Source organism: Hyperolius riggenbachi, chromosome 1 (genome assembly GCF_040937935.1).
Source record: "Hyperolius riggenbachi isolate aHypRig1 chromosome 1, aHypRig1.pri, whole genome shotgun sequence".
Lineage (NCBI taxonomy): Eukaryota > Metazoa > Chordata > Amphibia > Anura > Hyperoliidae > Hyperolius > Hyperolius riggenbachi.
In genome coordinates this window covers 123,062,676-123,088,301 of record NC_090646.1, presented here as the reverse complement: position 1 = coordinate 123,088,301, position 25,626 = coordinate 123,062,676, and the positions used below count along the sequence as shown (strand labels likewise).

General features: G+C 43.3%; 1 protein-coding gene and 1 long non-coding RNA gene across 5 annotated transcripts in view; one reads left to right on the top strand and one right to left on the bottom strand.

Moving 5' to 3' along the window:
- The window catches only part of NSUN7 (NOP2/Sun RNA methyltransferase family member 7), a 117,163-nt gene that overhangs the window by 27,849 nt on the left and 63,688 nt on the right, over window positions 1–25,626 (bottom strand). For all 4 annotated transcript variants that reach the window (XM_068278478.1, XM_068278475.1, XM_068278476.1 and 1 more), the window contains 3 exons: window positions 20,492–20,644; window positions 14,507–14,690; window positions 1,247–1,457 (listed from right to left, as the gene is read on the bottom strand). In XM_068278478.1, the coding sequence (XP_068134579.1) occupies window positions 1,247–1,457; window positions 14,507–14,690; window positions 20,492–20,644 (548 nt within the window). The remainder of the gene's footprint in view (window positions 1–1,246; window positions 1,458–14,506; window positions 14,691–20,491; window positions 20,645–25,626) is intronic.
- Window positions 1,268–21,478, top strand: LOC137565120 (uncharacterized). The gene is made up of 3 exons (XR_011030961.1): window positions 1,268–1,476; window positions 10,199–10,346; window positions 20,877–21,478. It is a non-coding gene; the product is annotated as an uncharacterized lncRNA (long non-coding RNA).

The window sequence follows — 25,626 nt, the reverse complement described above, 5'->3', positions numbered from 1 at the left end:
GTGTTACAAGTAGGTAAAGAATTGGTTAGTGTGAGTCTAAGGATAGGTAAAGTGATAATAAAATTTCTGTAAAATGAACGATATTCTATTAACACAATTATCCAGCGTCCAAAAGTAGAATATCAGCAGCATTCCTTCTGGGCCTCAAGGATGATAAATTACAAGGAATAAAATAAATCCAGGCTCCGTACTGAGCATGAGCAAGGAAGTACTCGAGTAAAACAGTATGGAGCCAGTCATCTTCAGAAGTAGACGATTGGCTCCATACAGCGGGAGATTTGAAGGGAGGCTTGCTGGTGGGATAAGGGGACTCCGAGAGGAACGGGAAGGTTCTAAGAGAGATCCGAAGTCTTCCCACCTCTTAGCTGAGTATCTAACATTTTGTTTTAAAAGGTTACAGTTGCCCTTTAAATCCAGTGCTCTCTCTATCCTGTAACCATTTACAGCATTTACACAGCAGCCGATGTTGTGCGTATGGTGTGTATTGCTTTATCCTGAAGCGCCCTGGTGAGGTTAGTTCAAAGCACTTGAATCTGTCTAGTTGTGTCCCAAGAGAGGACAATAGAATATGTGCTACTAGCATTGCTTACATGACAACAGACAATGCTTGACTGTAGGATGGAACAAGGCTTTCAAAATCTCCTACATGGCATATCGACTGGCTTTAACATATTAATGCACACAGCCCCTTGGATGGGGACATGCCAACCTCTGTGCCATCTGTTCATTGGTAAGGCCACTTGCTTTTTTCTCTTTTTTTAGTAACAAAGTAAAAACATAAAAATAAATCTAATAAGATGAATTGGCGGTGATTGGGGATGGAACTGGCAGTGGATCTTCACCAGCTGTGTATCGCCTGATTCAGGTCAGATTTCAAACCTAACAGATCTGTTTCCTTCTTTCTAATTGCCAGGCTAAAATGAATTTAATATGAATTAGTAGATGTCTATTTCTGTGCATTAATTCTCATACTGCAGATCATCTGTTATAATTTGCTATAAAGAACGTGTCAGTTTTAATTTTGGTTTATTTAATGATAGCACATCTATTCCCTCCAAATTGGGGTGTGCACAGGAGTTATAAATACACTTGAGGTGTCAGTGAGTGAAGAGAAGTATGACTAATATATGCCGTTTTTCTGTAAATGTTCATCAAGCAGTATTACCCGAGCATATGTCATCTGCTGCACGGCAGTCTTATTTCAGTGAGATATACATTATATATACCGTATATGAAGAAAACCTACTTTTACATTCCATATTCCTGAACAACTCCTGCAGTTCTTCGTCTCTTGATTCAGACTTCACCCCGCATACGAAGATGTTGCAGGCGCAGTGATTGGTCAGTACAGACAGGTGGGCGATGGTAAAACCTGAACAAGGATTGGCCACGATGATATCACCATCCATATTGTGCAAAGCCTTCACAGAGTGCGCCGCAAGACTGAGTGACTTGTCCTGTGAGGGGAACACACAGGTCAGAAAAGACAATACTTCTATTTTACCTATGCACAACAGCCTGGCTGTTACATACAAGTCCAGGCTCGAAACGGGCAAAAACGGCGCAAGAAATTTGGACGCACCATGCGCCGCCATAGGCCGTAATGTGAGTTAAGGCTATTGCAGCACTCAGACAGTAATTTGGGCGCCGTCAACAGTGCCCAAATTACTATAAAAACAGCTTAATATGGACAACAGCAATAGCTGGCAGCTGAAATACATCTTACCCCTGACGTCAGCCTGGAGGGGGAATAGTAATTAATGCTGCTGGGACTTTTGCAGGCGTAGGGTAAGCGTTTTTTCTGCTTTGCTCTGCGCCCAAATTTCCTGGCACCTTAAAGTGGTCTAACACCCAGCATTTCAACTTTGCTTTAAAAGATTGCTTACAGCTTATAAACTGTTATGCCAGATTTTTTTTTTAGCAGAAATTCACTGAATGGATTAAACATGACATTTTAGTGCTGCATTTAGCTAGAAATCCTCCTCCGTGCTTGCTTGTTTAGTTACAAATGTATCTATCTACAATGTAACAAACAAACACTGCTCTGAGAGAACAAAGAGGGCTTCCCCGGCAGGCTTTTCAAAGGTCTATTTGTATTCCAAATAAAGATACATTTTGTAACTAAAGATAAGAACGGATGCAGATTCCTAGTTAAATCCAACACTAAAATGTCATGTTTAACCCATTCAGTGAATTTCTGCTTAAAAAAAAATCTGGCATAATAGTTTGTAAGCTGTAAGCAATCTTTTAAAGCAAAGTTGTAATGCTGGGTGTTAAACCGCTTTAAAGAGAATCTGTACTCTAAAGTTTTTACAGCAAAAAGCATACCATTCTATTCATTATGTTCTCCTGGGCCCCTCTGTGCTGTTTCTGCCACTCTCTGCTGCAATCCTGGCTTGTAATTAACAGTTTTAGGCAGTGTTTACAAACAAACTAACCAGCTTGTGATAGGCTCACATAAGCAGAGTGTGTGAGTCATACAGAGCCTGCAGGGGGCCTGCAGAGGGTGTGTATCGCTTCTATCCAATCACAAGCAGCCCTGCACATTCCACACATTCCAGCCTTAGCTGACAGAGCCCACAGAAGAAAACAGATTAGATCATATAACAGAGATAACACAGCCACTGTGCAATTAGGAAAGACTGCAGTAAGCCAGAGCACATTAGAACAGGCAAAGGAACGTATAGGATAGAAGAACTAAGGCTGAAAATTTTGTTACAGAGTCTCTTTAAGTACATGTATACGTCCAGGCTGTCCCACAGACAAAGTTTAACAAAAACATTACAAAAGGATGTGCTTGTTGCAGTAGTTCATAAATCTTCAGAAAGTATGTTTTATAATGGCCCTGCCAAGGTGGAGTTCAATTGGTCTATTTTCAAGCAGCACTTATTTGTGTATACATTTGCATAATTTTTCATAAACTTAAGACCATTTGCATCTGATTGACCACTCCTACTATTTAGTGAACATACTCCAAGGAGAAATAATTCAAGAGATTAGCAGATAAGGGCTTGAATCCAATTTAAGGGTACCTGAAATCAGAAAAAAGCTTGCTAATTCAGTAGGGAGAAGTCTCTGGATGGTCCATAGACTTTCCATTGGTCTTCCTACATTCCTCCGGTGAAGCCCTCAGATTCGACATTAATGGAGGGAATGTGGAATATTTTCCTCCACGACACCCCTCTGCTGCCGGCCAGGACCCTCTTTCTATTTGCGGGCCACACTGGGCAGGTGCACTGGGCAGGGGCAAAGTACAGCCTGCGCCTAGTGACATAGCTATGAAGCTGTGGGCCCCAGTGCAAGTTTTACATTGGGCCCCCCCCCCCCAAGCACTATATATGTAGCAATTGATATGGCGCACCAAAACCAATCAAGGACAACCACAGTGTCAAAGGTGCAAGAAGGGGATGGGAAACAGTGTATTAATGTTCACTACTATTTAAAGCATCTATCGAAGTGAATATTATCAGCATAGGACCAATAAAGAGCTTATAATGTGGTTGAGGGAGGGCCCCTCTGGCCCAAGGGCCCCAATGCGGTCGCAACATCTGCATCCCCTATTGCTACGCCCCTGCCTGCGCCTGCACAGTAGCACTGTCACAGCCTTTTCCTCCGTGCATGAGAAGCTCTGTTCTACTTTGCAGCTGCAAACCCTACTGGCACCTGTGCAGTACAACCGGGCTCATACACAGAGGGGAGTGCAGCTGTGAAGAGGTTCCCAGCCGCCAAGGGGAGAGGTTGTGGAGCACCCAGAGGCTTCCCTCTACAGTCGTATGTCTTTTTTTTAACCCTACAGGTTAGCTTTTAACTTTTCTAACTTGTTACGTTATCTCACAAGACTTTTCTTATTTACACAACACATTTTCAGCACTTAGCAAGTAAAAAAGTACCAGATAACAATTTTAAAATCAAACAGAAGTTAATTTAGTACACATGGAGGTTGATCCATGAAACTGTTGCAAGTAAAACTGCCACTCTCTAAGAGTACATAGCAATTTTACCCATGTGTTTACGCAAGCAACATAATGGGCCCGCTGCCCAATCCAATTCACCTTTCCTCGTAACCGCTTCACTACTGAGGTTTTTTTTTTCCCCCTCTAGGACCAGAGCAATTTTCACCTTGTTAATTGTCATGATTTTCCTGTATAAATCGTTGTTACGCTAAAATATATCATATAGGAGACACATATGGTGATATTTGAGAAGTGAAATGAAGTTTATTGGATTTACAGAAAGTGCGCAATAATTGTTTAACTAAAATTAGGCAGATGCATATATTTGGGCACTGTTGTCATTTTATTGATTCCAAAACCTTTAGAACTACTTATTGGAACTCAATTTGGCTTGGTAAGCTCAGTGACCCCTGACCTACATACACAGGTGAATCCAATTATAAGAAAGAGTATTTAAAGGTGGTCTCTGTCTCTGAAGAGTAGCAACATGGGGGTCTCAAAACAACTCTCAAATGACCTAAAGAGAAAGATTGTTCACCATCATGGTTTAAGGGAAAGATACAGAAAGCGGTCTCAGAGATTTTAGCTGTCTGTTTCCACAGTCAGAAACATATTGAGGAAATGGAAGACCACAGGCACAGTTCAAGTTAAGGCTCAAAGTGGCAGACCAAGAAAAAGCTTGGATAAATAGAAGCATTGAATGCTGAGAACAGTCAGAGTCAACCCACCGACCAGCACCAAAGACCTATGGAGTGACATGGAGTCACTGTGCATCATTTAACCACTTAACACAAGGAGATGCTGTATGCGGAAATGATGCAGAGGAAGCCTTTTCTCTGCCCACAGCACAAACAGAGCCACTTGAGGTATACAACGACCCTAAACACTGCTCAAAATCCACTAAGGCATTCATGCAGAGGAACAAGTACAACGTTCTGGAATGGCCATCTCAGTCCCCAGATCTAAATATAATTGAAACTCTGTGGTGTGAGTTAAAGAGAGCTGTCCATGCTCGGAAGCCATCAAACCTGAATGAACTAGAGATGTTTTGTAAAGAGGAATGGTCCAAAATACCTTCAACCAGAATCCAGAATCTCATTGGAACCTACAGGAAGCGTTTGGAGGCTGTAATTTCTGCAAGAGGAGGATCTACTAAATATTGATTTTATTTCTTTTTGTGCTGCCCAAATGTGCTGCCCATCTTATCAATAAAATGCCTTTTAAGCCACCAACAAGCAAGAAAATTTTGACAGACCTTTTTCATCTACTTTTGGTACTTTTTCAACTGCAGAGAGTGCTGAAGTGTTTTTAACCACTTTGTCCACTGCTACAGTATATCAGTATATATACTGTATATGTACAGTATGACGTAGATATACTGTATATATCAGTATATATACAGTATATCTACGTCATCTGTGGCACCCTCCAAGCCACAATGACATAGATATACTGACTACGTTTGCAGCCCTGCTGTGCACAATTGGGTGCGCTTCAGAGTGCACCCCAAGCACTTTCAGCTGCATTACTAATTGGCGAAAGGGAACATGTTCCCTTGTAGCCAATTAGTCCACCCCCCTCCCATGAACTATCCTTCATCTTTAACCCTCCGTGCAGAAATCATAAAAAAAAATCATCCAGCAAGCAGCCTCACTCACCTTACCTCGTTCCTGCGACTATCCTGAAGCCCGAGCCTCCGATCCCCGGTCTGCAGCCAGCCGCATATTGCCGCTAACCTGGGTCCCGGCGTGATGACATCATCGAGCCGGGACCCAGGTTACCAGCAATATGCGGCTGACTGCAGAGCAGGGATCGGAGGTTCGGGCTTCAGGATAGTCGCAGGAACGAAGTAAGGTGAGTGGGGCTGTTTGCTGGATGATTTTTTTTAATGATTTCTGCACAGAGGGGGCTGCCTGATGGGGGGGGGGGGGGCATCTGGCATTCAATAATGGGGGGGTAGGATATGTAAAGGGTGGGTACATATTTACTGGGGGGCATCTGGTTAACTAAGGGGAGGGGGGATTTAATAATTTGGCACATCTGGACACCTGGGGGGGCCATAACTAAATACTAGGGGCACATTTGGCTATAATGGGAGGGCAGCGCTAATCCTGGGGGTACATCTGGCTATAATGGGGTAATCCTGATCCCGGGGACACATCTGGCTATAAAGAGGGGCACTATTCCTGGAGGTGTGTCTGTCAATCTATTCTGGGGGTGGCAAACACAGGGGACACATCTGGCTATGCTGAGGGGGCTGATATTGGGGACACATCTGGCGATACTGGGGGGGGGGGTGATACTGGGGGGGTGACGTCATCCCGCCCCGTCGCCATGCTGACGGGGGAAGCCCTCCTGATCGAAGCGGGCGGGAAGATGCCGCTGAGCAGCGGCTATCATGTAGCGAGCCCTGGGCTCGCTACATGATTTAAAAAAAAAAAACTGCTGCGCTGCCTCCTGGCGGAATTTTTCATACCGCCAGGAGGGTTAAGTTATTGCTGATTAAAAAGGGACACCGCTAAAGCGTCAAAACTGCTCTGGTCCATTAGGGGAAAACAAGGTCTGTATGCGAAGTGGTTAAACAGAAAATACAAAAATATCTTATAGCAGTTAGGAGAAAAGTGAATTGGATCGGGCCCACTGTGCATTGTGCATCCAGAGTTAGGTTTGTAATGCAAATAGCTTGAAGTGTTATAGAAGTGACGTATATTGTATAGATAATGCGAGTTGTGCTATATGTGCAAACATGTTATGTTGGTTGTATTAACACTGGTAAAATTGCTGTGCACGGCATATGGCAATATGGCAATTTTGCCGTTGTTTAGGGCTTATTTCCATTGGTTTGGAATCTGCAGTGTTTCCCTCCCATACATACAACTTGAGCAGGGAAATACTGCCTATTCCGTCTATAGGCTTGCGGTCTGAATCGCACGAATAGCGTGATTTGGACGGCATGCTGCAGTTTACCGTATCACTGCAAGTGCGGGGGTGCGTCCTGCAAGATGCCCGCCGGTATAGTAGAAACCGGCCCTCAGTGATTCTACACTAAGGAGAGATAAATCATGAGTAAATACAGAAAAAAATGAGATTATTCATGAGAAACAGATAAAGAGAAAAAATGGAGAAGTATTTTAATTCGACTCCATAGTCTCTCTTAAAACCTGTTCCTAACAATGAAATATCCTTATTTAAATTCTTGCTACTGGATTTTCAGAAAGTTTGAACTGTTGTAATTTGTAATGCGAGGCATAAGCAGAAGCAGCAGCTGTGCGGCTTTTTACAACAATAACTCCCCCAGAGCGTCTCTGTGGAAGAGAGAGGCTCCCACCCTGCGAGACCAGCACAGTGAGAGGGAGGTGACAGGTCTATTAATAATGTAACCAGTCTAGCGAAAATCAATGTGTTGGCTATGACCATTACTCACACTCATAACCCCCATGTACAGAGCCTACAGTAACCTTTTCCACTTGGTGGAATGAACCTGTCCAGTATTAATCCAACGCTTCATGCATGAGGTTATTGACACACTGCTCAGTCAAGCTGAAATGATTTTCTTTAAACAGATGCTATGGAAGATTCCGCATTTTATACAGAGGTAATAAAGGAATGGTATTATGTACAGTTAACTATGAATGGCAAAAAGAGAGGAGTGTATTCACTAAACGATGAGCAGAATGACGTGTGTTAAGTGTGTCCCAGGCTTCCAGAACCCCCACAAAGTGTGTCCCTGCTTTCCAGTCCCCCCACAAAATGCACACTCATGAGTAAAGACGCCTGTCATCGTGACGGCTATTTCTACAGCTGTCTGCCTCCCATTCACTTGCATTAAGATGCAGTGCCGGATTTATGGAAAGGCAACAAAGCTCCAGGCCTTGGGCAGCAGCTGGCCAAGGGGAGGCTGGACATGGAAGAGCAGAGCTGAATATGGAAGAAGAGGCTGTCAATGGAACAGAGATGTTGCAAATGTGGAGCAACACATGAAAATAGGGAGCTGCTGCCCAAGGGGTCTGTATGTAATTGAAGGGGGCTGCTGTACAGTACGGAAAGACCAGAAATACCGCTGTGAGTGGCATGGAAATGGCTCTCCGCTCAACAGTCCTCTGTACTCCTGAGGAGGCATTTCACTTCTGCAAGTTGTGCATTATAACATTTTATGAAATCTAGAGTGGCATTTATCATGTGGGACCTGCTTTGTTATGTACAGTTTCTGGGGAGCAAACCCTTTGCAGAGAATTTGCTGCCAGGATTTTGTTGGACTTTGACTTGGCAATAAAATGCATAAAGAAAAGCCAGAAATGACACGTAGAAAAAAAAAGGGGAGGTCTGTGACTTTGTTCCCGACACATAAACCTGTTAATGTCTCCTCAGACAATACAGTACATGGTCTACACATCCCTTGTGATCTGTGTCTTTATGGCGGTTTCCATGGTGACTCATTGTACTCCTACACTATCTCTGCCCATGCAGCTCTCAAAGTATAAACTGCGCACAGAAAGGCACTATATTTTATGTTGGCATTGTCCTTCCAGGGATTAAAAGATCAAGCTCCCAAACTGGGCAGCTTCTGTTTCCAATGATAAACAGCCTGACATAAACATGTTGCCGCGCAACCTCTCTCACCGATGCACTGATATTGTGCCTCGGCGTTCACAAGCTTTCCAAGTCTGTGGAGAGTGGACAATAGAGTGATAAATCACACTCTCTTCTGGGATCTCTGCCGCTTTTAAATGTGGTTTCCTAAACTGAAGGACAAAAATGCTTCCAAGACAAATATCCCCGTCTGGCAGCCTGCGTACACTGAGTGGGAATGACGCAAGGCCATTATGGTTGCCTAATCAATCCTTTTATGCTTACTAATTGTCTAGATACACTTGTGAGCTTGTACTTATTATTCATAATCCCTTATTATTCGTAATCCTTACTTATAAAACAACAGCTTATAAAAAAAGGCCATTTTTTTTTATAGTGCTTTACAATACGAAACAATGAAAGGACTTGATGTACATACATCTATGTTTAGTATAACTTAGCTAAGCACAGGCTTAAAGTGGTAAATGGACAAGTAAATACAGTGCAATTTATGAACGATCCCTCTTATGGAAGATCTTACTATGAACAGGTACACTTGGGTCAGCCAAGTGTATTCGTTTAGAAGGGGATGACGAGCCAGAGACGCTTATTTCAATAAACAAAGCTGAGAGCTTCTCGAACCAGGCAAGCCCCGCCCACTTCAAGGCAGTAGATGACGGTGACACTTCACACTGTTGTATGAAGGAGCCATAACAAAGGAATACACTTCGCTAATGACACTCTAGACTGTTTAGTATATCAACAGTCACGTGAAAGAGTTAGGATATTTTTTTTTCATTGCATATTCAGTTCTTGCTAAAAGAGACCACATTTACTTCTAGAAAAGAAAGTGATTTAATCGCAGGTAATCAACTAAAATGAACCTTTATTTACTCATTGACCCTTTTGGGATCAGATAGTTCTGGCCCCTTAAGGACCAGAGCCATCCTTTCCCTTTAGTATACAGTGATTATTTGTGATTGGCTCAAAGTGATCACTGGGTAAGGAGCCAATAAAATTGGCCGAGATACGGAGCTCTGCTGTCACTGGGACAGCAAAGCAAGCGGGCTGCAGCGTTGTTGGATCGGCACAAGCAATGGGAATGGTGGAAGCATGCAACGCCAAAGTAGAAACCTAAGACCTGGCAGGGATAAGTGAGCATAAATAAAGTGTAGAATTCAAGAACGGCTGTCCAGAAATGGTTAAACAAAAATGTTTATTCTTAGGAAAAAATGAAGGCACCTTAACCCCTAATAGCTAGTGTTACCCCTTTTGGCTAAAATAACTACAGTGTGATGCTTATTGAAGCCATCTACCAGATCTACCAGTCTCTGACAGTGTGAGGAAAATGTGGCCCACTCCCCAATAGCAAATTCTTTCAGCTCTGAGATGTTTGAGATGTTTGAGTTGTTTTTGCATATACAGTCTGTTTTAAGTCACCTCACAGGATCTCAGTGAGATTAAGATCTGGGTTTTGACTTAGCCACTCCAGGGCTCTCCATAGGCGCGTACACCCGCACTACAAAAGGAAACTACGCCGTCGGTTATCTTTGTAGTGCGTGTGTACGTACCTCAAGTCTTAGTTTCTAACCAGTCCTTGGTGAAGTTACTGGTATGTTTTGGGTCAGTTTCGTGTTGCTAGGTCTAGTTCCATTTCAGCTTTAATTTTCTTACAGATAATCTCACATCTGAATCTGATGCTCTCCCTCTGATACATGGTAGACTTCTTGGTGGATTCCATGGTCATGAGCTCGCCAGGTCCTGCTGCAGCAAAGCATCCCTAGGCCATCACATTTCCACCTCCTGCTTCATAGCTGACATGAGGTGACATGAGGTTCTTATCCTAAAATGCTGTATTTTGTTTACACCAAATATGCACTTTGTTCTGGTGTTTAAATAATTAAATTTTAGACTCTGTAAAAAGAACATTATTCACAAAGTTCTAATCTTTGCCTATGCTCTCTCTGGCAAACTTCAGTCTGGCCTTGATGTTTGTCTTAGTGAGCAAATGTTTCCTTCTTGCACACCTTTATTATTATTATTGATTTATATAGCGCCAGCATCTTCCGCAGCGCTGTACAATAGCATACAGGCAGGGTCGGAATGGGACACTAAGGGCCCACCAGGAAAGCTTTAGCCTGCCCCCCCCCCGATCCCCTCACACCCCCCCCCCCCATTTTGGGCTCACATATGCATGGCATGTACTCTACAAATGTTGCACCTCCCCCCTCACCAGGGTCCCCCCCCCTTACATGCTTCCCCCTCCAAAATTGCAGCCAGCCAGCGTGGCAGTGAGCGGGAATCACTCACTTACCGAGAGTCAGAGAGCTCTGCCTGCCGCTGCTGGTCTGGTCTTCTGCACTGCACTGTCCAATCACGCTCTCCCAGGAAGTACAGTGAGAGCGTGATTGGACAGTGTCATGTCAGAAGACCAGACCAGCGGCACGCAGAGCTATCGCTCTCGGTAAGCCGTTCCCTGCTGCTGCCGCTGGCTGACTGGATGCAATTCTGGAGGGGGGAGCACGGAAGGGGGGGGGAGGCTCGGGGCCCACCGAGGGAAAAAACTGTACTATGGTGGCCCAGTCCGAGCCTGCATACAGGGTATAACAAAACAAAGTATACAGTACAAACAGTTGATACAAGACAAGAGGGTATAACAGCTAAAGCCGTGAACAAATTAACAACATATTTTACACAGAGGTGGGAGGTATGTACACCCATTACACAGCATTGTGAGACAAAAGGGAAGAGGGCCCTGGCCCAAAGGCCTTACAGTCTAAACATTTAAGGTATAGGACAGTAGGTAAAGGGTAGCTGTGCATGGGGTGGTAGAAATGGTGGTTAGTGGGCAGTGTCCTAGGTAGGACAGTATGATTGCCTGGAAATGGTGAGTTTACAGATTGCGCCTAAAAATAGTAAGTGTGGGTGAGTGGCGGATGTGTTGAGGGAGAGTGTTCCAAAGGAGGGGAGAGGATAGATAGAAGTCTTGTAAGCGGGAGTGGGAAGACGTGATCAGGGAAGAAGACAGAAGGCTATCGTTAGCAGAGCGGAGATTGAGTGTAGGATGGTATCTGGAAATAAGTTGATTAAGGTAGGAAAGAGCTATGTTGTGGAGAGCTTTGTAGGCAAGAGTAAGGATTAGTGTTGAGCCGAAATTTTCGAAATTTCGTGTTACTATAATTACGCATGCGAAATTTGCTATTACGATGCGAAATTATGGTAGCGTAATTGCCATTAAAATTGTAATTGAAAATACCGCAAGCGTAATTTTCAACGCGTAATTTTGCGTTTTGTTCATAACGTAATTTCGCGTTAAACCATAACGTAATTTCGCGTTAAACCATAACGTAATTTCGCATTTCGCGAATTTCGTAATTACTTGTTAGCAGGATTGCTCGCAAATTTTCGCCAAAGGCATTTTCGTCTCCATGGCGAATTTTGATGCGAAATATTACTACATGGCGAATTTTATATGCGAAATAGCATTCCGTAACGCGAAAACGACGCGAAAATTAACGCTTACAGTAATGTGAACTATTGCGAAATTACGTTATGTAACTACACTTACAAACGGTTGCATGCAAGGCAAACGTATTTTGGCGATACCCACTGTAATGCGAAAATTATGCGAAAATTACGCTTACGCGTAATTTCGCAAAATCCTTCTTCATTACGATTATGTACTTACGGCCATAATCGTAATTACACTAATTACGCGAAATTTCGCAAAATCGTAATTAAGTCATTACGCTCATCTCTAGTAAGGATTTTAAATTGTATCCTTTGTGTAACTGGCAGCTGTGACGGATTGCGGAGAAACCGCCGCGCGTTCTGACAGTGAGGCGGCGGAATCCGCGCACAGAGCGGCGGTTTCCCCGCAGCAACATGCCTCTGGTTTGTCTGGACCTAGTAGTGCACACAGATGGAGAGCTACGCGCGCGCGCCGCAAGACAGGCTCTTTATACCAATAGGAGAAGGGTCAGCTGATCGAGGGGGTCAGCTGATCCCAGCTTAGCAGGTGATTGGTTGATGGGAGTTGGGCGGCGCTGTGGAGCTGCTTTACTATATATATCTCTTGCTGTTCAGTTGCTGGTTGTCTGGCGTTGCGAATACCTATGTGTTAGCACTCAGACCTTAGTCAGATCCTTCAGTGTGGTTGAACCAGGTGGACCTGGGAATCCACACTTAGCCAGTTTACTGTGTTTCATCTGTGTTATTCTTTAGACCAGTTCCAGGGTGTAGAGACCACGGACCTCACACCCCAGACTAGGAATACTGTTTATCATCTGTGTTATTCCTTAGACCAGTTCCAGGGTGTAGAGACCACGGACCTCACACCCCAGACTAGGAATATTGTGTATCATCTGTGTTATTCCTTAGACCAGTTCCAGGTTGTAGAGACCACAGACCTCACACCCCAGACTAGGAATACTGTGTATCATCTGTGTTATCATTCTGTTATACATCAGACTAGTTCCAGGGTGTAGAGACCACGGACCTCACACCCAGACTAGGGAACTTGTGTTATCATTCTGTTATACATCAGACTAGTTCCAGGGTGTAGAGACCACGGACCTCACACCCAGACTAGGCATTGTTTGATATCTGTTATGACTTATTGCTTTCCTGACTTTCCCTCTGCTTTCTGATTCGGTACCTTGCATTTCTGATTACCTGTTGCCAAACCCTGCTTGCCTTGGATACCGAATCAGCTTCCTGTCTTTGTACTTTATCTGTCTGTGTGTTGCCAACCCGGCCTGCCCGACCTTTCTGGCTGTCACCCACCCCTTGGGTGCTCAGCCTTCCTGCAGGGGCCCCCTGCTCCTCAGAGGGGGCACTGCTACAAAAGCAGTCAGGGTCTCCTTCTCCTAGAGTCCTTGACTGCAGTAGAGTCTGTCTCTACTCATTGGACCACCTGCTACCCCGGTGGTCCAATTACTACTGTTACACCAAACACTTACACGCTTCAGGTGTCCAGAGGTTAGCAATATATCTGTATTATCAGTGATTCTGCAGATCATCAATAATCGGGTATATATCTGTATTCTTGGTGATACTGCAGATCACCAATAATCAGATTCTCTCTGCGTGCTGACACCAATCGTTACAGCAGCCAGTGAAGGGACTGACAGAGGGGGCTTGGGCTGGAGAAGTGTGAGGAGAGGTGGATGAGTCGTGCAGCAGTGTTCATAACAGACTCTAGTGGGCTAAACGGTTGGCAGGGAGACCGCAGAGCAGAGAGTTGCAATAGTCTAGTCGGGAAATGATCAGGGCATGCACCAGAAGTATGTTTTTTTCATGCAAGTTAAAGTTGTGCAGTTTCTTTACAATTGTAGAAGCATGCACTTCCACATCCAACAGTAGCCTGCTGCAGCTCCTGTGATGTCATTTTAGGGTTTTTGGAGACTTCTTTTAGCATCTTGCAAACTGCTGTCAAGGTGAACTTGCTTGGACTGCCAGATCTAGGTATCTTGGGAATGGTTTTGAAAGTCCTCCACTAGTAGTATAGACTATTCTCCAGATTTCAACTTCTTGAGAAATCTTTTAAAATCCCTTACTAGACTTATAAACTGTTACAATCTTCTTTATGAGAGCCCCAGACAACGCTTTGGAACTCACCATGGTGCTCATTAACACATCAACAAACGGGAGCACACCAAACATAGTGTGTGTACACACATCTAATTTTTATTGCCCAATATTACCACTTCCATGTAGTATAAGGGCCAACAGCTTTGAATACTATGAACAGATTGTGTAGGTTTGCTCTCACATTAGATGGAAGAGGTGAAATTGGCCAATTAGAATTGGATGTGTGTATGGACCCTAAATGCTAGGTAACACAAGTTGTGCTGTTTGTACAAAGGTGCTTTGCGTACCTGGCGTATTAGTGTAAAATTGCTGTGCGCTACCTGCTCACAGAAACTTTACTAAACCTTAGTGAATCATCCCTATAGTGACATATGTGTTGAATGAATGCCTACCTGTATTATGAGCTTCAAATCAATGAACATTTCCATAGTATTCAGTTCTTCTTTAAGGTGTGCTGGAAATACCAGCAAATCCTGGCAATGCTCATCTACACAATACGTATTACCATGCAGATCTGATGGAAGGTCGACTTTTGTGAATCCTTCCCTCTTCAATGTGTTAAAGACTTCTGTGAAGCTAATAACAGAAATATCATACAACATTAAAAATATTAATTAAAATATAAAAAAATTCTGGACATATTACATGTACTTTATTATGCCTGAGACACTAAAAGTATATCTACAGTATTTATCTATTATCTATCAATCCATCCATCCAATTATTAAAAAAAAAAAATCAAATCTGAAACTGAAACTGGGATGTTCTGGATAAGGGAATGTTAGAAGTAACAGGGTGTGATGGGTCATATTCACTAAATTGCGGTAACATTGTCATGCGCCAACAGCACATGACAGTTTTACTGGTACTTATGCCAGCTATGTAGCACGCACAGAGCAATTGTTGCAACTCACTTTACCTAGGTAACACTCATGGTGCTAGCGCAACAACACCTTACTCTCCCCTTGCATAACCCACGGCATACTAGCAATTGCCCAAGTAACACAAGTTGCAGTAATTGCACTATGAGTATTGTGTAACTTGTGTCAGTACCCCAACTTAGCGAATATGCACATTTGATTGTGTAAACTTGCTCAAAACAAAACTAGCGTTCCTGTTTCGTAGAACGGTAATTATTATTGGTTTTAGCTAGATTTGCCAAGATTACTGACTGCCGCTCATGCAAAAAGGAGGCGTGGTTAAAAAGGGGAAGAATTAGAAAACTGCAGTAAGATTGCTGCACATGCTAATTATGTAAAGCATTGCACATATTGCATTACCTAGGTAGGTCACGGTCATCCAAGTTGGGTTATTTGCGAAACATGCACTTTATAACTGGCAAAAATACATTCCTTCATTTTGACATACTTTACTTAATTTTCTATGCCCTGCATGTGCATGCCAGTTTTACATGGTGCCAGGTGCATAATAGTGACAAATGACAAGGTGCTAGGTACATAATAGTGACAAGGTGCATAATAGGCAAACACATGAAAAAAAAAATCAAATATGGAAAAAAAAAGTCCTGTTGGCAGCAGCTAGCATATTTGAATTTTTTTAGATGTATCGTACTGTTAGCAAGTAGTTGAGGGTGATCTTATAAGCCTGTAAAAGCTATTGAGGCTTGCAGATCCCTAGACTTATGTGTCCCTCAACATCAGACAGCAGCTGATGTATGCAGTTTTTAATTTATGATACCAATAAAAAGTTACTTTTTGATATTGATCCTCTTTCAGGTTAGAATTTTGTGTTTTTTGATCAAATCGGGAAGTGTGTTTAATAAAATACTGTCAGAAACACCTGATCTGCATATGCTTGCTCAGGGTCTATGGCTAAAAGTATTAGAGGCACTCAAAAGAAGAGGATGGCTTGGCGGTTCCTAATCCCTGGGTCTATTATTTAGCTTCACAATTGCAGCACTTGGTGGGATGGGCTTCAGATAAGTTATTAGACTCTAGTAGGCTATTGCTAAATTACGTTCTGGGCTTTGGCTCAATTTATGCTGCCTTAAAGGCTGGGGTCTGTGGCTCCAAGGGGGGGGGGGGGGGGGGGGGGGGAGGTTTCCTACTCTTTTACTGATGCAGAAAGTCTGGAATAGTGTAAGGCTCATGCAAGACATTGAAGGAATAACTAGCTTCACACCACTTAATGCTGATGCTCGCTTCTCTGAATTGACCGCATTAACCTTTCTTAGCATGTGGGCTGGAGATGGAATTTCTTCACTGAACCAAATAGTAAAGGAAGGCGTATTAAATCCGCTTTCTGAAATACTTGCTCTGCTTTATAAGCCTTCTACAGCATTATTGCAATACCAATATTTACAGCTGGCGCATGCAATCAAGAAACAAAGCTCTAGGACTTCTTTACGTCTATATCCGTCACCGATTTTTTATTTCATTAATCAGTACCATGTGCATAGCGGATTTATTTCTTCCTGTTATTCCATGGTGTTAGGCCTTTTTTTTGAAGAAATTCCCTCTCGGATGTTATAATACATAATAATAAATGGGACTGGGAGATCTTTCAGAGGAGGAGTGGGTTGATATATTGCAAAATGTACCCCTGATCTCTACTAATGCCTCCCCAAAAATGTCGCAATTAAATATTTTATATAGAAACCTACTTACTGCTAAGAGACTTTATGATATGAATCGTAGAGATGATCCTATTTGTTGGAGATGTTCTAGAGATCATGGGGACTTAATGCATATGCTCTGGAGCTGTCTGAAATTGCATAGGTACTGGAGAGAAGTCTTGGATACTATTGATATTGTTTCTAAACAAAAAGTCAATAGAACTTTTCAGCTCTGTATTTTGGGTTTATCATCTGGTTTGGCTGTGCAGGAGCATATGCGTCTAATGATTCTGCATTTGCTGTTTCAAGCTAGGAAACTTATACTGGTATTGTGGAAAGACCCAACTCCTCCTTCTATAGATCAGTGGGTTAACCTCCCTGGCGGTGTGGTGGTTTTTTTTAACCTTTTTTTTTGTTTTTTTTTACCATGTAGCTAGCCTAGCGCTAGCTACATGCTTCCCCCATCCCTGTGGCGTCCCCCCGTACACGCCGATCACCGCCAGCGCGTATGCCCATCCGGAAATCCCGTTCTGAACGGGATTTCCATGAGGGCTTCCCCCGTCGCCATGGCGACGCGCGCGATGACGTCACCGACGTCGTGACGTCAGCGGGAGTCCTGATCCACCCCTCAGCGCTGCCTGGCACTGATTGGCCAGGCAGTGCACGGGTCTCGGGGGAGGGCACCCTCTGATGCGGCGGGTAGCGGCGATCGTAAGTAACACGCAGCTAGCAAAGTGCTAGCTGCGTGTATAAAAAAAATTATGCAGATCGGCCCAGCGGGGCCTGAGAAATCCTCCTGCGCGGCTTACTTGTTTAACCTCCTTAGCAGTAACCCCATGCTGGACACGGGGTTACTGCTAAGGAGGTTAAACAAGTAAATTAGTATCTTAAATTGGAAAAACTGGTCTATCTGTATAGAGGTGCCCCACATACATTTGATTTGATTTGGGAGGGCTGGCTAAACACGCCTGGGCTGCCAGATTTTACTTTAATACAAGTTAGGATATTTGGTGGTCTCTCTTAAACTAACTCTCTTTCTTGTTTGACTCAATTTTTATGATTGGCTGGATAGAGATTCTAATAATGTCAATAGAAAAATAGAGGCGCCTCACGTGATACCAATCAGTATTTTTTACAAGGATACACACTGCAGCCACTGTAGGGGTGAATCCTCAGCCTCCAGAACAGTAGATATATCGCCAAAAATCAGTAGCGCTGTGGTAAGCACCCTTGGATAGTATGGTTCCACCTCCAGAGATCCCAAACAATATTGGTTCTTCTCCTAAACGTGCAACTCAGTGCACAAGAAAAGGAAAGGAAAATGTGGAGTCTCTCAGTGGAATAATCAACTGCAAATTTTATTCAAATGGATGAATTTTAAAAACAGATAAGATCAACTCACATCTAGAGGGTCCTACTCCAGTAGGAACCCCTCTGGCAATACACGCTTCCCACTCCTTGTGGTACTACAACTCTTAGCGATCAAAAGTGGCATTGCCTGCTCTCTTCCCGACTAGTTTCGGCCTTCCGCCGTCATCAGGCGGAAGGCCGAAACTAGTCGGGAAGAGAGCGGGCAACGCCACTTTTGATCGCTAAGAGTTGTAGTACCACAAGGAGTGGGAAGCGTGTATTGCCAGAGGGGTTCCTACTGGAGTAGGACCCTCTAGATGTGAGTTGATCTTATCTGTTTTTAAAATTCATCCATTTGAATAAAATTTGCAGTTGATTATTCCACTGAGAGACTCCACATTTTCCTTTCCTTTTCTTGTGCACTGAGTTGCACGTTTAGGAGAAGAACCAATATTGTTTGGGATCTCTGGAGGTGGAACCATACTATCCAAGGGTGCTTACCACAGCGCTACTGATTTTTGGCGAGAGATTCTAATAAGATTGTATAAAAATGTCTTTGGTCTGATCATGATGTATTCATACCATGTATGTGACAGTTTGTTATTGGTGTAAGGAGCTGCTGCTTGCAATAGTTATTCTTTTTTTCTGTTTACTACTTGCCTGTATATGCTTAATTCTTGTTTAACCAGTTCACCCCCAAGGGTTTTTATCCTAACGGACCAGAGCAATTTTCAGTTGTCAGCGCTCCTCCCTTTTATTCCCTAATAACTTTATTACTACTTATCACAAGAAAATGATCTATACCTCGTTTTTTTCGCCACCAATTAGGCTTTCTGTGGATAGTACATTTTGCTAAGAATTTTTTTATTCTAAATGCATTTTAATGAGAAAAACAGAAAAAAAAAGAAAAAAAATCATTATTTCTCAGTGTTCAGCCTTTATAGTTTTAAAATTAAACATTCTCCTGTGGATAAAACAAACACGTTTTATTTGCCCAGTGGTCCCGATAATTAAACCGTTTAGATTATGTCCCTACCACAATGTATGGCGACAGTATATTATTTTGAAATATAAGTGGTTATTTTTCTGTTTGTTCTGGCCATAATTACAAGCCCCTATGTAATAAATTAAAATTAATTTTCCCCCATAAAATATAGAATAAAAAAAGCTGAGTCCCTAAGGTAACTATTTATTTATTTTTTTTAAGCTGATTTTTTTTTTTTACAAGTGTTTTTTTTGGGGGGGAGGGTTGGAAGTGTAATTTTATTAATGATGTGTATATACTTGAAAATGTATGTATTTTGTAAGTGTAATATACTTTTTGGCCACAAGATGGCGCTGGTGAACACTCATAGGACGTGTTCACTTTTTTTTTTTTTTTTTTTACACACTTTATTAAACTGTTACATTTCCTGTTTATGTGAATGGACGTAGCCGCTGTTCGCGGTCACGTCCATTCACTCCAGGCACTGCGATTGGGTAGAGGACTGTTCAGTCCTCTTCCCCAATCGCCCAGCATGGGATCCCGACGGTAATGGCGGCGGTAGCGGCGGACACACGGCGGTAGCAGCGGCGGGAATGCGCGACGTATTAAAACGTCATGTTGCTGTTAATAGCGGTAAGCATGACGTTTTAATACGTTAGGATGGCGGTAAATGGTTAATAAAGGCTGATTAAAAAAAAAAAGTATTAGAGGCAGAGGATCAGCAGGACTGCCAGGCAACGGCTATTGCTTAATAGGAATTGAATAGGCAGCTTCCATATCCCTCTGACTTCAGTTGCCCTTTAATTTTATATAAAGCTGGCAACTAGCTCACCAGGTTTTATAGTGTAGCGTAATGGAGGACAGAGGCGCCAAAAGCATAAAATCAATTATTCAAAGGTTTAAAAATGCTTTGGAGGCAGTTGGTGGACTTACCTCCTGTAAGCAGACACAACAAGCTGTGTATTCAAAAACAAAGTAGATTTATTGGTACACTCCAGGGGATATTCGCAACGCGTTTCGCAGGTTAAAACCCGCTTACTCAAGCAATAGCAAGTAGGAGTACACAAGAGCAGTCTGTCCGGGTATCACCTGGCGCCTCAGGTTTTATAGTGTACGCCTTCTCAAATTTACACACCGGCAGCTACTACTTTTAAATCAGCAGTGCTGGGTGCCCACATTTTTGTTTTACAGATTTTTTGTGTTTTTTTGTCTCTGTAAAAATTAGAAACTAGGTTGGTAACCCTCTCAGGTGCCACCAGGATTGTTTATAGTGGGCTAAAAGGAATCTAAACCCTGTCACTTCCCATCTGGTAAAATTGTGAAAGAGAGGAATTATAACCACAAAGGAGATCAAATATATCATTAGTTGAAAAACAATAATAGATGTGTCCCAAGCCAATGGAATGAATAGCTTCATAAACAGCACAGGTCCACTGTAAGTGAAATGCAAGAAAAGCTTCCCAATACCTGGTTTTGGCGGCATTGATCCAGGCATAGAGCGGCACTGTGAAAGCTCTTTGTTCCTGTTTCCGTACAGTCTCAGGCAATATATAGTCAATAGTTGGAGCTGCGTGTTTGATTCGACATTTTGCGAGGGCAGCAGCCAGCTTGGTTTTATAGCTGAAGAGAAAGTAGAGTTGTTGTTTTTTTTTACTTTATGCATAAGATACAGTTGTTCTCTTTCCACATGTTCTGTTAGTCATTGAAAGCATTTTAAAATGTACAAATTACATGAACAGTGTCTCATAGTATTTGTGCTATGTGTTGCTGTATTGTGCAGGTCTATATACATTATTTTTACAAAGTTAAGGTGGCCATAAACATATCAATTTTCCCATTCAATCCCCGGCAGATTCGATACTCACCACGCACCGGAGGAAGATGGACCCTGCATCGCCCCCCCTCACGACGAGCGTTCCACGATCCATCTTAATGTTGACGGGTACATGTGACGTCACATGACTGCACACGACGTGCGTGAATGGAAAGTCAAGTGATCTTGGTACTTTGCATGGAGCCATCGAGGACCTTAAAGACCCGATTTGCCATGACAGTCGTTACCCTCCCGTGACTCTAAATAACATTTGTGTGATCGCACACCTGTACCCACAATGAGAGAATGCAGAAAAAAATGCTCATGGCTCAAGGTATCGCCAGTTGTCAGAAAAATCGTCAGGAAAATTGCATTGTGTGAATGGGCCTTTATGCCAGTGCTGGGCCGAAATTACGCATGAGTGTAATTACGCATCGTAATTCAATGTAAATTTACGCGTAAGCGCTACGCGTAACTTACGGTCTTACGCGTAATTATTTACGCATAAGCAGTTAAGTGTTATCGTTATTAAGCTGTCTACCGTAATTGCTAGGTATGCGTAATTTTACGAAGACTTACGCGTAATTACTAACGTAAAAACTCCCCTTTTCTAAGAGTAGCCAATCAGTCAACATCCTAAGCAGCCAACAGTATCTTCTCCCGCCCTTCAGTATATAAGCGTACGTTTTGACGCATACAAATGATGTGTATGCAATAGCTGTCACATTGACGGCTATTGCGTACACATCGTCCGTATGCGTCAAAAAATACGCATTAATGGGTATTACGGCACTACACGTAACATTGTAGTGTAAGCGCCTACATTACGGTATCCTTACGCGTAACTGCGTAAGTTAACGCGTAATTACAGTGATGAACTGTAGATAATTTCCTACGCCGTAACCGTAATTGCGTAATGCGTAATAGCTTAAAATTACGCGTAATGATCCGTAAGCGTAGATTTTTCCATTACGACCAGCACTGCTTTATGCTGGGCCCCATAGTGTTACGCACCTGGTGCTGCCCGATTAATTTTATTCACCACAAAACTATAGGCTCCCCTCAAGAAGCACCACAAAAGGTTTAGGGTTATAATGACAACCAATTACAATTTGTATGCTATGAAGCCAGAACAGCATGCACAATGCATGCAAATAGGTCTAAGGCCCGGTCCACATGGAAGATTGCGGGGTGTTAAATAACAGCCGCGGTGCTCATCATCTTTGCTCTACCATTCAAATGAATGGGCAGTGCCAGTACTGTTGCTTCCCGTCGTTCACAATTTTTTTGTGAAATTTGTGGATGTAAATTTGGAGACAAATGCAAATAAAGTGGAATGCGATTGAAATACATTACATATGTGGTGATTACCTTCTTTGGAAAATTACAAATCACATGCAAATTTTCTTGTGTGTGAACTCTGCCTTATTCTTTTCAAAGCCTTTCCTGGCAAAGATCTATATGTTACGGCCAGAACCCATCCTACAACCTTTTTTCTGACTTTGACCAGCCAAAATGTAAAATCACTGGATCTGGTTGGCCAAGTCTTTAAGAAAGGTTTCCTGCAAGAACAGAGTTTAGCGGCATTGCTCTGTGTCCCCCTCCACTTGCGAACAGCGCCATAAATCCTGGCAGAGGGAAAGACGGAGCAATACCGTTAAACTCTCTCTCCTCCCAAGAAAGCTTTTTTTCAGGCCTTGGCCGGCCAACGTCAGAAACAGAAAGCAGCCAGCCACTTCACAGATTGGCTGGCCAGATCTTGAAGTGGCCAGATTTCAGGTTCTGTGTAGTAGGGTACAGAGTTACACAGCATTTCGCAACGTCTATGGGGTACATAACTAAGGTAGTTCGCCATATCACCCCTTCACAAATTTTATAGGTCCTGTAACGATTGTGGAACTTTCTCCGTAATCAGCGCACAACGCGTGCGCTGACACGGCGGAAACCCTCCACAAGCGTATATTTGAGGACACCCAGGCTAGGTGCTATGCACCCGCAGAGGGCAATTCCCTCCGGCAGATGGCGCTGTGGAGTGCAGGTGAACACAGTCGCTGCACAGCCACAGATGCCAGACGGGAATTGTACAGATCCAGGACAAGGTACGATCAGGCAGGGCTGGATAGCCCACAAGAAACAGAGCAAAGGGACAGAACCAATGTGTGTCCACCAAACTAGTCGCCACCCAGCGACGGTGAACACACAACGGCGGAAACGAAGTGGGAATGCAATCGCAAGAATGGCGATTGCCGACAGAGACACAAGACTGAGCAAAACAGGGAACGAGGGTAGCAAAGGCACAGCAAATAATACAATAAGGAGATACGGAAAATAACAAACGCTAGCTAACCGCGAACACCGCACTCATTCGCAACAGTGCACGCGGTTATGCGCGGTCTCCACGTGATAAGCACAATAGAGACAAGCACGCCTAACTAACCATTAACAGACAAATATGAAACAGAGGTGGCGAGCACTTGCTTAACGGTTACCTCACCGAGCCTCCAGCAAGCGTAGCAGACAAGACAGACACACGAAAACAGGGACAAGCGAGAGATAGGATCCACAGCACTAGCGAAAAGTGGCTAGCGCGATCCCAGGAGACAGAACAGAAGGATCCACAGCGCTAGCAAAAAGTGGCTAGCGCGATCCAAAGAGACAGATCAGAAGAGATAGCTGGTAGCAACCGCTGCACCAGCTATACTCCAAGAACAGAGATCAGAACCATTTCCTGTCGACCGCCGCTGGGACAGGACAATGGCAACAGAACAAACAAACAGATAATACAACCTGACTGGGCTAGAAGGGGAGCCTAAGGCAACCCCCAGGAATAACTATACTAGATAGCAATGGCTGACACTCCAGCAGTGTCCATCAGGAACAGACCATGGAAGGGAAATGACCAGCCAAGCCTTCTGGGAAACATAAAGCTCTTATAGTGCCAGTCATCAAAGAAGGCAGGTAGGGGATTTGCATAACGAATGTATGCAAATTTCCCAGCAAGAGAACAGACCAGAAACTTGCAATGGAAAGACAGGTCTCTGTTCCAGAGACCTGCAGCCCACAGACTAGAGGAATGGACAAACAGCTGTCTGCCTGTGCAGCCAGCTGAGCGGATCATCACAGGTCCTAAGTAGGTTAGCACATCATTTTGCATAAGGTTGCTTTTATTCCGTCAGTGTGCCAATGCTATAAAGCTGACAATTGTTTTGGGGTCACACAGGTTCCATTTTATCAAAGCACAGTGGAAGACAATAAGACGTTATTGTCTTCCGTTGTGCTTTGATAAAGGGGACCCTGTGTGACCCCAAAACAATTGTCTGCTTTACAGCATTGGGAACTTTGCAGCATTAGCAACTAACGGAATAAAAGCAACCTTATGCAGAATAGTGTGCTAACCTACTTAGGACCTATAAAGTTTGTGAAGCGGTGATGTGGCTAGCTAGGACCTATACAGATTTCAGGTTCTGGATGTAACATATACAAAGAAGTGAGCTGGCTAGCCTACTTGCTTGCATACTATTCTGGCAGTTAGACTGAACAACCCCAATTCAATAAGCACTTTTGTGAGGTGCAGCGACATAAGATAAAACTAATTTATGGTGCATTTTACTCTGGGACAAGTGTACATCATATAGGTATATTTACAGATGTGTTCTAAATCTTACAGTTTTTCATGATTGTGGTCAGTTAAATCAGTCAAATCAGTGTCCCCCAACCTTGTCCTCAAGGCCTTACAACAGTGCATGTTTTGTGGACATTCACAGAGGTGCTTAATTTACTGAGATACTTATTACCCCATCTATGAAAGTTTGGCGTTTCCTGAAAAACATGATTTCAATGACACTCTGTATTGCGGGAACACAACTGTAGTCAGCTAGGAGTTTGAGCTTACTGTGATTTAATTAGATTTAGCTACCACATTTAAGATCTCATTTTCACAGCTTTTTTATAGCACAGCATCTAGTGGGTGGAGGTTTATTGCATTCATTAACTATATATATGATTATGGCAGACAAGGGATAGCCATTAGATTAGTTCTAGCAGAATTAATGAATCAGTGCGGGGAGATGAGAAGGTAAACACTGCATGAGAATATGAAAAGTAGAGCAGTATTCTAAAATCTAATAGTACAGAAAGTTATAGAACAAGAAAACAAAGGGCACAATAGGAGCTGGGACAGTACTCTTAAGGAAACTATAATGAAACTGTATCTAACTGTTTATGGAGTGGGTCAGACCTTCCCCCCTCACTAAGCTGTCCCCATAAGATCATATGAGGTTGACTCACCACATTTTGGTCAAGTTGCTGAGCGCAGCCAGTCCATGGCTATTTTGGCAATACAGAAGTAACACCTGTTGCATAGATAGCACAACTCACACAACCTAGGCAATGTCAGGTTGCATAGCAGATGTTACACTAGCAACGGGCAGTATACAAGTAGTGTTATGCACACAATGCTAGCAACACTGGCATAACCTAGGTAATGCAAGTGGCCCTATCTGCACAAGGCACATTATGTGCCTTCTGGTATTAGTATCAGTAAATTGTCATGCACTGCCTGAGCACACCCGACTTTACTGAAGTTTAGAGAATCAACCCCAGGGCAGGGCCGAGGCAGAGGCAAAATAGGCTCCGGCCTCAGGGCGCAGTTTAGCAGGGGGTGCACAACTCACTCAGCTATTATTCCTCTACTGTGTTGAATTACAGAGAAATAAGAAAAGGGGATATATGGCAGTGACTGCAAGCCAGATAACTAGAGATTAAGGTGTTAGGGGGGTTGGGGCCCCTC